The following is a 13,365-nucleotide window of genomic DNA, read 5'->3' as shown; positions in this document are numbered from 1 at the left end:
ACGAAACCTGTACGAAATTCTGTCTCCTGTTAAACACAAAAAGAGAATTTCTAGAAGTGTACTTTGTCTCTCCAGTCTGTGTGGAACTACAGCTTTCTAACTTAACATTTTATTTATATATATATATATATATATATATATATATATATATATATATATGTATTCCTGTAATGGCAATGCAGAATTTTCACTGCCACAGTCTTTTTCTCCAAAAACTCCAAAAACTAGAGAAAAATTTGATTAAAATTAAAATTAGAAATCTTAACAGTTGTGCTGCTTAATATTTTTGTGGAAACCCTGAAAAAATTTAATTTCAGGATAATTTGATGAATAGAAAGTTCAGAAGAACAGCATTTATTTGAAATATAAATATTTTGTACTATTATAAATTACGTTTGGAATGACATTTTAGGGTGAACTTTTCTTTTAACACTCTTAATTTTATCCCTGAATTGATCTCATGATGAATCATTCATCATTTTGATCATTCATTACCTCTCTGATCAAAAAAGACCAACAAGGCTGTATGCAATAATTTACTCATTACTCCTTATTTCTTTTATTTTCCCCACCTCTCTTAAATAGAAACAACAGCTCACCAAAGGGATAGAGAGGACTGCACTGCAGCAGAGACCATCAGCTGTCCACAGACTTCATTCACAATCCAGCCAATCAAGATGTCAACCTTGCTTGCTCCACTTTTTCAATCCAGGACATACACGTTGTGACATTAAATGCATACAAATTATCCGGATTGGGCAGCAGTCTGCTCCGTCTCCACCCCTTTCGGCTAAACAAAGACTGACACAAAGTGTTAATCTGAGAAGTAGATCAGACGTGATGTTTGACTTTCAACTGCGATGTCTTCAGGCATAGTCTGTTCTCACGGCGCTGATCCACTTGTCCGTGCGACACTTCTGTCGCGCCGCGCTCCACTATATTCCTATGGGTGACGTCACGCGACTTTGTCGCACCCGCAAAGCATTCCGGGAAGGCGGCGCTTCATTTGAAAAAGTGCTGCGCGTCAAAAAGCTGGCCGATGCCCATCTTTATGCAAATGAAGTCCGTCAAACGCGGCGCGTCTATCCAATAGAAGTAGAGCATATGGAGACGGAGGGAAGTCTCTTCGCAGGTCACATCCTACTTCAAAAATGCGCGGAAACTTTATATTAGTTCCAGAGTACAAAATGGAGGAGAAACTGATTGTGGCTGTCGCAGGATTCCCTAATTTATATGATCCGACTTTATTGTCATATAGGGACAACGAGCTACGCAGTTCCGCATGGAGAAGGGTGGCAGAGGTCGTTGGAGTCCCTGGTGGGTTTTATGAGTTTGTATTGTGTTAAATAAAATGTTAATTGATTCATAGCAGACAGCATATGTACATCTGCAGAAACGGGTTATAGCAGGTAACATTAGGATGGTTAGGGTTAAACCACGCCCATAGGGGCAAACAGAGGAACGCCCATCAACGTACAAATGTGGGGAGGCGTCGCGACACCACGCGACAGTCGTGTCGGACAAGTGGATCAGCGCCGTCAGTCTACTTGTTGATGAGATGAAAGAGATATTTCTTATCCTTGTTAAGAGGACTTTCCACCTGCTGGTTGGAGGCGGCATTGCAGTGCAAGATTAAAGTGTACATAAACAGATTTCCGAGAAGGCGGAGCTTAAGCCAAACACAATAGGTCTGCCAGGCTGCCAATCAGACATGCCCATGAATAACTATAATTTGGAACAGGGCCAGTCAAATCCTGCCACAGATGGATGGACCAGTTTTCTGCTTTGTGTGTGCATTCAAAGAGGCTCAGTTTAATCTGCCTGAACATTCGGAGTCTGATGCTTCTGATTCAATAGCTTCAGTAAGAAAGACTAATACAGATGCAGATCCGCTCTAAAAGATGGACAGAAAACTCTCTCTTCTCACATCTTTCTTTGCCCCCCCCCCCCTCACTTCCTCTGACTGTGTATCAGTATCTGCAACACAAGCAAAACACTCTGTACTCTTTCTTAACCTCTTTCCCCACTCTTCTTTCTGAGGGAGAGTAGTTCCGGAACTGGACACCAAAAAATACAGGAAGAGAGAAGTGTACACACCCTGGAGGGAGTACAAAACCAGAAGGATGAAGTGAACTTTCATCTCATCTCTGGGAAGAAGCTGGAAACTCATCCATCCTTGGAGAAGAAAACTAGAAGATAAGTAGTCTGCACTACTGGAGAACAGTGTTTGTGGATTGTTTGCTGGTTTATTGTGCAATGACAATTCATTTACTCACTGATTTGATTGAGGATTACAGGGTACAGACCTCACCAAGTATTTTGGCAAACACACACACAAAATGGCTGCTAGCTTTGTGTCCATTGGCTTGGAGACTGTCCCACCCAGTCTGTTCAATCACAAGTGCTCACTGCTCAGCAAAGAGTTGGTCTAACACTGCTGGGGGGTTGTGGACACACTGTCCTGATGTATCAGTTGGCTTAGATGGAAACCAATGTACACAGGGGCATTTGGGTTGGATTTCTCATTATTTATTACAGTTTCTATCTTATTGCGGTGCTCTTATTTAAGAAAAATCCCTCCTGGGTTTCCTATCAAGAGTACAATCAAAACCAGTGGAAAGGTCAGTAAACGTCTCAGCCAGCTGTGAGTTTTTGTCAATTGTGCATTCTTGAGGTTCATTTAGATTTTTTTTTTATGCTTTATTTTTTGCCAAATCCCAATCAGTGCTAAATTATGTACATCACTTCCTTTCCAGCTATGGTTACAGGAACAGTTTCTGTTAGTTCCAAGGTGCCTCAGTGTAGATGCCAAGAACATTTTTCCTAAAGGTAGACTGGGTTGGTTAGGTGGACATAGAGCCAAAATTTAAGTTGCACAGAGTAAGAGCTGAGTGATTGGTTAGCACCTGTGTTCATAGGTTATTTGTTTTGACTAAGGAGGAATGAACCTTAAAGCCTAGTGTGTGTGTGTGTGTGTGTGTGTTAGTGGGAGAAGGTGTATCAGATTTCTGGCCAAAATGGAGTTCAGTTTGACAAAACATTAATTTTGCCAATTTATTTTGGGAAATGGTCTAATGTTCAAGTCCAAAAATTGTCAAGCAATGTGTTGGAAATCACAGGGTGGAAGAAAAAAAAAATCACCCAGATCAGAAATACACATTCTGATGATTTGACTGTATTGATGAGTGTTCTCCAAATGGCTAAATTTTCAGTCAAACATGAAAAGAGGAACTAAATATAAACATTTCCACGAATTTCATGTGCAGAATTTCAGACCAGATATTTTTTGTTTGTTTGTTTTATTGTTATTTTTTTAGAATTTTGTTTGTTTTCTTTACTTAATTTACTTTGATCTACTTTTCTTACTTTTTGTTTACTTTTATTCCTTGTAATTCATATTTTTCTTTTTTTTTTTCTTCTGTTTTTCTTTTTTTTTTTTTACTGGCCAACACTGACCCAAATCTACCCTTCAACCTTTAGCACTTCTCTCTCTCCTTCTTTTCCCTCTGTGTTTTTTCTCTCCACTTCTGGACAACGTACAAACAAGAGTGCAATCCTACCCTATCCCTCTGTACTTTTTGCTGCAGGATTCAGTTTCACAGTGGTATATTTTTTAAGAGTAGGCTCAGAGGTCTAATTGTGACTGGCTTGAGTAAGGACTAAATTTCTCTCTGGGGTTCGTATGTGGCGGAGGCTCATTCCAGTGTCAGATTTAAACACACACACACACACACACACACACACACACACACACACACACACACACACACACACACACACACACACACACACATTCTTGTGTCAGATTTATTTTGTCAGTACTGATATGGCTGGCTGACCCTCCGTCTGGATGGAAGTGTTACAGAAAGCAGATTGATAAAAAGGGCAAAATATCAGAGAAGCATAAACACATACACCCAATGTACTGTACACTCTGAGTCCCCACAAAGATCGTAAACCAGACATGAGTGTGTGTGTGGAACAAACAGTGTTGATCTGAGAATCTTTATAGTGTGTGTGCTGCACAACCAAACATACATTACATGTCTGGATTTGTCATGAGGAGCCAGCAACAGCATCATATATCGCTCTCTTTATTGACTAAAATTTCCTCTATTTTTCCTTCTCTCCTCTTCCCCCTCTTTCATACTAAGCCCTTTTATTCTTCCTTGATATTTGTAATTTGTAAGTAATTATTTACTTAGTATTTCAAATATACCATAGTGAACTATGGAAGCCTTTTTCCACTTCAGAGTAAAAAGTAAGAAAAGTAATTGTGAGATACATTTTTAAAATAAGAACATAAGTCATACTGTGAGATATAAAGTTACAATTACAGGAAATAAAAGTTGCAATTACGAGAAGAATTTGCAAGTGCAAGTTATAAAAGTCTCCATGCAAGACAAAGTTGCAATTATGAAAAATGTCTCAAATGCAAGAAATACAGTCTTCTTTGTAAGACATACAGTAGCAATTTAGCAAAATCAAAGCTGAAATGGTGAAATATTGTCACAGTAGGAGATTTAAAATTACAACTGGGAAACATAAGAATCGTAATTACCCTTTTTGTTTTTTTTTTACTCTGATATCCAGATGTCTTGAAAAAAATAAGACTCTCTGATTCTCTCTGTTCTATAGAAATTTATTCCCATTTTCAAACTTACTTTCTCTATTATGATGTGCTCTTAAAAGAAGCAGTTACAGCTGTTTATGTTGATTAATAGGGTGTATGAAGGACTCACTCTTCATATAGCTGCACAAACCACCCAAACACCCATTACTGCTTATCTCGCAGACATGAAATATGTTTTTTTAACTTTCCTGTGTGTATGAGTATATTTGCGTGTGTGACCTTGCTTTTGTAACTGGAGCAGCACAGACTGGGCTGGGACAGATATAGCCCTGAAAGCCAACACTGTTGTAGTGTCTGCGGTCCCACGCAGACAAGACAATGACACCAGCAAAAACGCATGCGTGTGTGTGTTTGTGTGTATGTTAACTATTATAAATGGCCACAAAACAGTATAATTTCTCTGATAAAGTTCGCGTAAACTGTTGAAATTTGTCAAAGGTTATATTTGATTTGCTGTCCAGTGCTTTCTAAATAGCATGATTTTTATTCTGCGTTTCTAAAGTGAAAAAAAAAGATCTACTGTAGCGTGTCAATTAGAGGGTTGCCAGATCTTTCTAAAAAAGAAAACACCTTTCCCCAAACGAGCCCAAAATAAGTGATTGGTCTTACCAAAATACAAAACCATTCCAAAGGTTTGGGGTCAGTAAAACACTGTAAAAACAGTAATGTTGTGAAATATGATTAAAATTAAAATTCTTGTGAAAAGGCCATGAATTGACAAAGCTGAATTTTGAGCAACTATTACTCCAGTCTTCAGTGTCACATAATCCTTCAGAAATCGTTCTAATATTTTGTTTTGGTGCTCAAGGACAATTCCTTACTGTGAATGTTGAAAACAGTTTCTGCTAATATTTTTGTAGATTTTTTTTTTAGGATCCTTGATGAAAGGAAAATCCAAAAGAACCGATTTTATTTGAAATTCAGATCTTTTTTAATGTTTTAAATGTTGTTACTTACACTTATAACCAATTTAATGCATCCTTGTTGAATAAAATATATATTTTTTAAAACTTACTGACCTCAAACTTTTGAAAGTAGTGTAAGTCTAGAAATAAGCTATTTTTATATGAAAAACAAAAGCGTTGGAGGTAACCGAGTCAAAAAATTGGGGATATTTAATTTCTGAAAACAATGAGACCCGTGTTTATAAGCAACTTTATTAAAAAAGACCAAAGCTGCTTATGATTAAACATGGCAACATTGGTCCACTAGAAGGAAGTGAAGTGTGTTCTGTCAGCAAGCTCAAAGAAGGACAGATGAGAAACAAGCGGTTAAAAAATAAATAAATAAATAAACCATAGAGCTTGAGTGCAATACTGTAATCCAAGAGCATTTCAAAGGATCTACTAGAGAGGCGCCTGTTTTAGAGACCAAACTGTCTTTCAGCCCTGAAGCTGGGTACAAAAAGAGCACTTGGCTTTTCCGTTCACCACAATTAGTCAGTCTGAATGTTTGGAGGGCCTCTGTTTAATCAGACGGGGGGAACATGAGCACTGCTGTGGCCAAAGATCAGCCACACGCACAGAAACAAGATGGAGACGCTGAAACCCATACACCCCAACTCAAATACCAGCAAAACCAATCAATCAGTGCATCCCTCATCAAGCAGTGTTATACAACTCAAAGCAAACAACAATCACAGACACGTCAGCTCTACTGTAATGATGCTAAATCAAGAGAACTGGAAAAGCAAGAGGCAGCTCAGATGTGAGTTTTCAACATCTATAGTATGTGACAAAGGGCTCGGTAATATCCTGTAGCCATGTGAGAAATGTTTTTTTCCCATCATTCCCGTGGGTGGTATTAAGACGATGGCTCTGGAACATCCGGAATTATGCAACAATAAATTCTTATTTGCACTCTGTGTGAGAGGCACTATGTCTGTAAAATAATAAGAGCAAACTGCAGTTTTTAACAATCTAATGTTAAAAGTTTTTTGAGGCGAACATTTGAGCTGCCTTAATTCTTTGTGCTCTGTAATTAACAATGCCTGCTTGATTAAGAAAAGCAAAACCCACTTTGTAAAAAATAAAATAAAAAAATGGATGTATAGATGCTTTGTCTGTCCTGTATGAATCCGAGATTTTGCTAAATTTGCCCACTCTCACCCATCTCACCCCTTTTTACCCGAAACCTTGTACATTTACCCTTGTTGTTGTTTCTCGATCTTTTTGTGTACTTGCAGAACATTTTATAGGATTATTTATTACTGGCAAGCCTTTGAATTCATAAAAAGCAAGAGAGGTGGTTCTTTGAACAGGGTAGCAAGAGGCAGAAAAGCTTCTCAAAGAAAAGTCTTTTTTTTTGTTGTTGTTTTTTTTAAAGAAGGAAATGGCAAGAATAAAATAAAAAGATAAACTTGTCTTTTGATTATGAAGTTGTTATAAAACTTGTTGCTTTGAAATGTACAATTTTGTGTTGTAACAGTATTTGTTTAACCCAGTGAATTGCTTATTACAACTTAATAAATAGAGGCACACTCCAATTCTCAATCTTTTGTTTTTTCTTGAATGCTTATTTAATATTTGATTTGATTTATAGTTGGGTCATTTTCAAAAAATGTTGACTTTCTAACTTAATTAAAAAATTTATAGACATAGATATTTAATTGGTACAACAATAGCATCTCAAAACCTATACAGGAGATCTTAAATCAATAATAAATTATACCAATAATTTGTTTTGACCCAATAATATTTTATGCAAGTATGAACAGAAACAACTCATTTAAAACCCTTTTGGATTAAGTCAACATTTTTTTATGCAACACAAACACAAGAATAAACTGATTTGTGAAATGTATATAAATAGGCTAACTTTCTCAATGTAATGAGGTAGTGTTCAGATTTGTACCCAAGAATTACAAATGATATTTTTTACAAATAATATTTTTAAAGACCGATAACAAATATTAATTTAAAAAATATCTTTATATTAGCCTGTCTTTATTATTTGCATAGGTTAAATCTTGCATGACTAAACTTGGGAAAACAGAGTGAGGATAGATAGATTTTTTTTTAGATGTTTTATTGCTTAATACTATGTTTGTTCTGCAATTTTGCTTTCTAAATGTGAATTGTTAAATATTTTATATTTTTCAGTATTGAATATCTTTTTCATTGCTGAATATCAGTCACCATATTTGTCAGTTAAGCTTAATTGAAGTTAACAAAAACATTAATGACATTCCGTTCTCTGATGATATGTTGGCACCAATGAAAGGGGAGATGCATCGTGAGCTACGGGCGCTGCGGAGGGTCAAATCTCGCGCGCTGACGTGATGTGTGCGGAAGTACCGCTGATTCAGTTACTAACAGCTGGAGCTGCTTCGTGCCAGGATCACACAAGCGGATCGTGGAGGGCGGATTAACAGAGATGGACGGCAATTTGACGCTGCATTTAGCGAACTTCAGCACTCTGTTCGTGTGTATGGTGCTGAAGTTCCCGCAGATATTCGTGATGATGCGGGCCAGAGCGAGTGCTGGAGTCAGTCTGAACAGTCTGCTGCTCGAGCTGCTCGGGTAAGAACTGAAAGCATGCATCCAGCTGTCACTGATACTAATATATGGATGTTCTAGTAATGAAAACTGTATGTGCATACAGAAGGTGTTCTTTGATATGTTCTGATGTTGCTTTAAGTATATTTGAGAATAATTTTCTCTACAAGTTTAATTAAATGAAACCAAAGCTTATCACATATGCATACCGTTAGTGTAATATAGGCATTAGTGTAAACAATGGCTGTATTATATTAGTAGTTGAGGGTTTTCAACTTTAGCTTGCCCGGACCTCCTGATGTACAGATGGACCCTCTGTCACATAAAGCAGGGTTTACCACATCGTGACTTTTACAGCTGTGACCACTGGATTAAAAAAAAAAGAACTCCAAAATCAATTAAATAAATAATTTTTTTTTTAATGTGCGGACCACTGCACTGTGATTTTGTGTGTGAGCATTAAATTCATTAACATATAAATATGTGTCTACACATTTCTGCATATAGTTATCCACGCACAATAATTGTTAAAGCTTTAAGTAAATTTGAGTTTTTGTCACTTTTATTAGTTTAAAAAAACTTTTTTTTATATACATTTCAATAACCTTAATTGATTAACATTTGTATGCATTTACATGATTTTATGACTTAATTTTTAACATTTATATTCATTTTCATGACATTTCCAGACATTGAAAGCACAATGACACAACACTGAAAGAGGGTTATTATCAGTAATTAAAACAAAAATAAAACCATAAAACACTTTCTTTACTTGAAACAAACATCTGAAATAAAATATAAAAAACCTAAGCTTATTTCGCTTTAATTATATTTTGTTTATCTTTAAGTACTAAAATAGTCCAAACTAAACAGATTAAAACTAATAAATAAAAATGATTAAAGGTCCCGTTCTTCGTGATCCCATGTTTCAAACTTTAGTTAGTGTGTAATGTTGTTGTTAGAGTATAAATAATATCTGTAAAATTCTAAAGCTCAAAGTTCAATGCCAAGTGAGATATTTTATTTAACAGAATTCTCCTACAAAAAACGACCCGTTCGGACTACATCCCTCTAGTTCCTGCAGTAATGACGTCACTAAAACAGTTTTTTGACTAACCGCCGCCCACATGAACACACAAAAAGGGGTCGTAGTCCTGTTGCGCTCCGACGGAGAATCACCTTTGTTTGGCCTTCCCAGGGACGCTGTACTTGGAGATTAATGGTTACAATTTATGTTTAACTCGGTTCCCGAAAATTATAATCTACATGTAAAACTATGTGCAGCACATTTTGCTGAGGACAGCTTCCTCAATCTCAATCAGTTTAAGTTGGTGCGTTTAACAGTTTCTGTAACTTATTACACAAAGGGCAACGCTGTTTAGCTTTGTTAGCTAGATGTTAGGGCTGTGCAAAAAAATCGAATGCGATTTTCATGCGCATCTCGTCAGTAAAAACACTCCTGTGATTATAAGTACATCTCCAGCACGTGTGTTTTTTTACTGTCTATGGTTCAGATCAGGTTTTCAAAACAAATCCTGCCGACTTGTTTCTCAAAACTAGTCCAAAACTAGCCCAATCGCGTTTCCAGGAGGGCAGCTTGCGCTAAGCTGGTGTCGAATCACAACACAGGAACCGCTGGCACAATCAGAACTGGTTACGTATTTCTGAAGGAGGGACTTTATAGAACAAGGAAGTCATCAGCCCGTTTTTGTGACAGTGAAAACAGCGGTATACAGATGAACATGAACAGGTTATATTGAACACTGTAAACACAATCAAAGCTTCAAAAAATCACAAAAAACGGGACCTTTAAAGAGACATATACATATTTTTAATAGACTTAAAAATTACTAAAATATTATAGTGAAAACAGAAAATATAAAAATAAAATCAAATTGAAAATATTTACAAAAACTATAGATGTATATCACTTATACTAAAATAACAATGGCCTGAAAACTGATGTATTGCCTTAGTGCCATATGAAAGGATTTATTATTAGATTTTAGAGATCAAATAATGATTGGCAGACCCTAGGGTTAAATGTCAAATGTATGTTTTTATGCATGGCCAAAAAGTTTCCAGCTTAGTTCTTCTCTTCTCTCTTTCTCTATGTGTGTGTGTGTGTGTGTGTGTGTGCAGGTTCATAGTATTCATGTCCTATCAGATGTATTATGACTACCCACCGCTCACATACCTGGAGTATCCCATCCTCATTGCTCAAGGTGAGCACTGCTGACAGATCAGATTCTGATGCTTCAACACTCCAAATCCACTCTCATTTGTCATTTCAATCTTGTGTGTCCACAGATGTTATAGTGCTCCTGTTAATCCTGCACTATAACAGGAACCTGAAACACAGCCTCATATACGCAGCACTGTATCCTTCAAACCCATGTTGTGAAGTTATGCTATTCATCTGGGCACAGAGTTAGAAATAATATCCCAATAACAATTAAAACCAGCCTCATTTAAGATAAAACGAGGTATTTAATGAATACAAATATTTAATTTCTTTTACTGTATGAATCAGGTTTGTGGGTGGATGGCAGCTGCTTACAGTACAGAAGTGGGTGATTGATCTGGCCATGGTGAGAACATGCCACTACTGATCCAAATGCATTTGCATTAGTGTCATATTTACACTTAGGTCATCTTATTTTGAATTTAATAGATTCAGTTTAAAGGTATAGCATTTTTGTAGTTTCTTAAAAAAAAAGAAAAAATCTTATTGACCACAAACTGAATGGTAATAAGAGTTTTCTCTCTTTTTTGCCGTTGTCTCTCAGAGTTTGTGCACTTTCATTAGTGCCAGCAGTAAACTGGCACAGCTTCAGTGTTTGTGGCAGTCAAAGGACTCCCGGCAGGTCAGCACTCTCACCTGGGCTCTGGCCACATATACATGCCTGGGTAAGTGACACAGAAGGAAAACTAAGCACTTCTCCAGTCTGTCATACTGATAATGAGTGTTTTCTGTTTGGCAGCGAGGATCTTCACCACCATCATCACCACAGGAGATACACAAGGTCCGTAAGAGCTTCCTGGTGGGATGTGTCGATTGTTTGGTTGAGATGGCATCTTTATCTTTGTTTTTTTTTTTCTCCAGTTCTCATTCGGTTTGTCGTCATGACCATTCTGAACATGTGGGTCACGGTTACAGTCATCTACTACAAACCTCATGCAGTGAAGCAGGATTAAGAGGATGTCATGCAGTGTATCTCAATGTATTCTCTGTCTGCTGGTGGTGTTTTTTTCTAGATTGAGGTCAGGTGCTAATTGCGATTAATCACATCCAAAATGAAAGTTTGTGATTTCATAACACTCTATATTCATATGTATACATAATTATAAAAAAAATTACACACACACACACACACACATATATATATATATATATATATATATATATATACATATATATATATATATCTGTAGGGGATAATGCTCGGCTAGCATTGCATTAAATTATTTTTCAACAACGTGGAGGTCCATAACTACCGGAGGCGAAGGGATGGTGGTTGCCTCAGTGGAATGCATTAAAATCGTTTAATGCACATCTAGCTGTGCATTATTCTGCTTATAACATGATCATTTGTCAGCATTGACAACTTAAAACTGTTAATGATGTTTGCAGCACAATATTTCACTGGAAAGATAAAAATGATGGTTATTTTAGTCAGTTACACCTGTAGACATAGCATTTTGTCTACTCTAAAATTAGACACAGCGATTAAAGTAGTGCGGTAATATCACATTTATTTTAATTAATTATAGCACTTATTTAAATTGATTACCGAGAGAGAGATAAAAGTTGCATTTGTGATCTGCGTCTCAATGAATTTGTGAGTTTAGTTACTTCAGAAAAAGCAGTTTTAACTTTTGTTACTGAGAAATATAATGTAGCAATTATTTTATCAATATTGTATTAATAAAAGTCACAGGGCAACAGTTTCTGTGCTCCCGAATGCTTTAAAGCAGACACAGTTGGACGTAAGATTGCATTTTATTTGAATGAATAATTAGCCTACAATATATATAGCCTACCTCAGTTCTCCACAGAAATAGTCCTAACAACACATGTAATGTATTACATTGAATTAAATAAAAACTTTTGAAAATTTTGATAATTAGGGAGTTTAGGCTACTGTTTGTTTGTGGTATTTTATTAGACTATGTTGCTACTAGACGATGCTGTTCTTCACATTTCCATTGATCGTGAAATTACACATGGGAAAGGATAGGGTTATTTCATTTTTAAGCTTGGAGGAGGATGGAGGTTTGAGAATAGTCTGTTTTTCTTTGCTTGTTGAGGCTCGTGCATCAGATGGACACTTTGACAGGTATTTTTTTACTGTCAAAGATTTTACAGAGAATTTTACAGAGAACTAAAGACTCTTTTGATAGGTATTGGGTATTTTTATTTTTGGTGCAATTAATCAATTTGACGTCTTCCTTGCATCTATCAGACTATTTTAGACACTTTTACACTTGATTCTTGTGTTCAGCTTAAAAGTTTCCACTCTTATTTTGCTGCCCTGCAAGCACTGGTATTTTCTTCATAACATGCAAATATATTATGTATTGGGGTGTGGTACAGTGCATATATATATATATATATACACACACACACACATATATATATATATTTATATATATATATATATATATATATATAATATATATATTTTTTTCCCAGTATAATTGCTCTAAATCTCATACTCCCATGAAGGAAAACAGATATGAATGATTTGAACTCACAAATGATGTATTGTATTTGACATAAGAAGGATATATCAGAAGTCTGACCAAATTGTGTTTTGAAACCGTACAAACATTCCTATCCTTCACTGATTCTCACACTGGTCATTTCTTGCCTGCTGCATTTATACATGTTCAGATATAATGTATATATTTTTCAAAGTTGTTATACTGTAAGAAGTTTAGTAACTGTCTTTTTCTTCTCAGAAAGGAAAATATGACCAAAATTTCACCTAAAGAACTTTTAAAACTGATTAATGATCAGGTTGCTAAACAGACTGTTTACTGTAGTTCACAATTAAGATTTAATATGAACTATTAAGTCTAAAGCACATCTATTGTCTATTGTAATTTACTTTAATAGAGCTGTTCATTTGTATTTTATAAATCAATAAACATTCCTTTTATGTGAAAATATGTCTGGATTAGTTTTTGTGTTACATAATTAAATAGTATAAAAAAGAACTATCATGT

At 35.9% G+C, this 13,365-nt stretch overlaps 1 protein-coding gene across 1 annotated transcript; it reads left to right on the top strand.

Moving 5' to 3' along the window:
* The first annotated feature begins 7,872 nt into the window (after nucleotides 1-7,872).
* On the top strand, nucleotides 7,873-11,430 carry slc66a3 (solute carrier family 66 member 3). Its single transcript, XM_059517307.1, has 7 exons — nucleotides 7,873-8,154; nucleotides 10,276-10,358; nucleotides 10,444-10,513; nucleotides 10,667-10,724; nucleotides 10,923-11,043; nucleotides 11,118-11,159; nucleotides 11,240-11,430. Exons 1-7 carry the CDS (start codon nucleotides 8,009-8,011, stop codon nucleotides 11,329-11,331), a joined length of 612 nt encoding a protein of 203 aa, XP_059373290.1. The 5' UTR covers nucleotides 7,873-8,008; the 3' UTR covers nucleotides 11,332-11,430.
* The last annotated feature ends 1,935 nt before the right edge of the window (nucleotides 11,431-13,365 follow it).

The sequence above is a fragment of the Carassius carassius genome, chromosome 30 (genome assembly GCF_963082965.1).
Source record: "Carassius carassius chromosome 30, fCarCar2.1, whole genome shotgun sequence".
Lineage (NCBI taxonomy): Eukaryota > Metazoa > Chordata > Actinopteri > Cypriniformes > Cyprinidae > Carassius > Carassius carassius.
This window is presented reverse-complemented; position numbering and strand designations above follow the sequence as displayed.

Bases quoted from the DNA above. Each gene is read 5' to 3' on its own strand.
- slc66a3 (XM_059517307.1), top strand. From the start codon at position 8,009: ATGGACGGCAATTTGACGCTGCATTTAGCGAACTTCAGCACTCTGTTC. The intron at 10,514-10,666 runs GTATCCTTCAAA...TGTATGAATCAG, and splicing joins AGCCTCATATACGCAGCACT to GTTTGTGGGTGGATGGCAGC. The intron at 10,725-10,922 runs GTGAGAACATGC...GTTGTCTCTCAG, and splicing joins GGGTGATTGATCTGGCCATG to AGTTTGTGCACTTTCATTAG.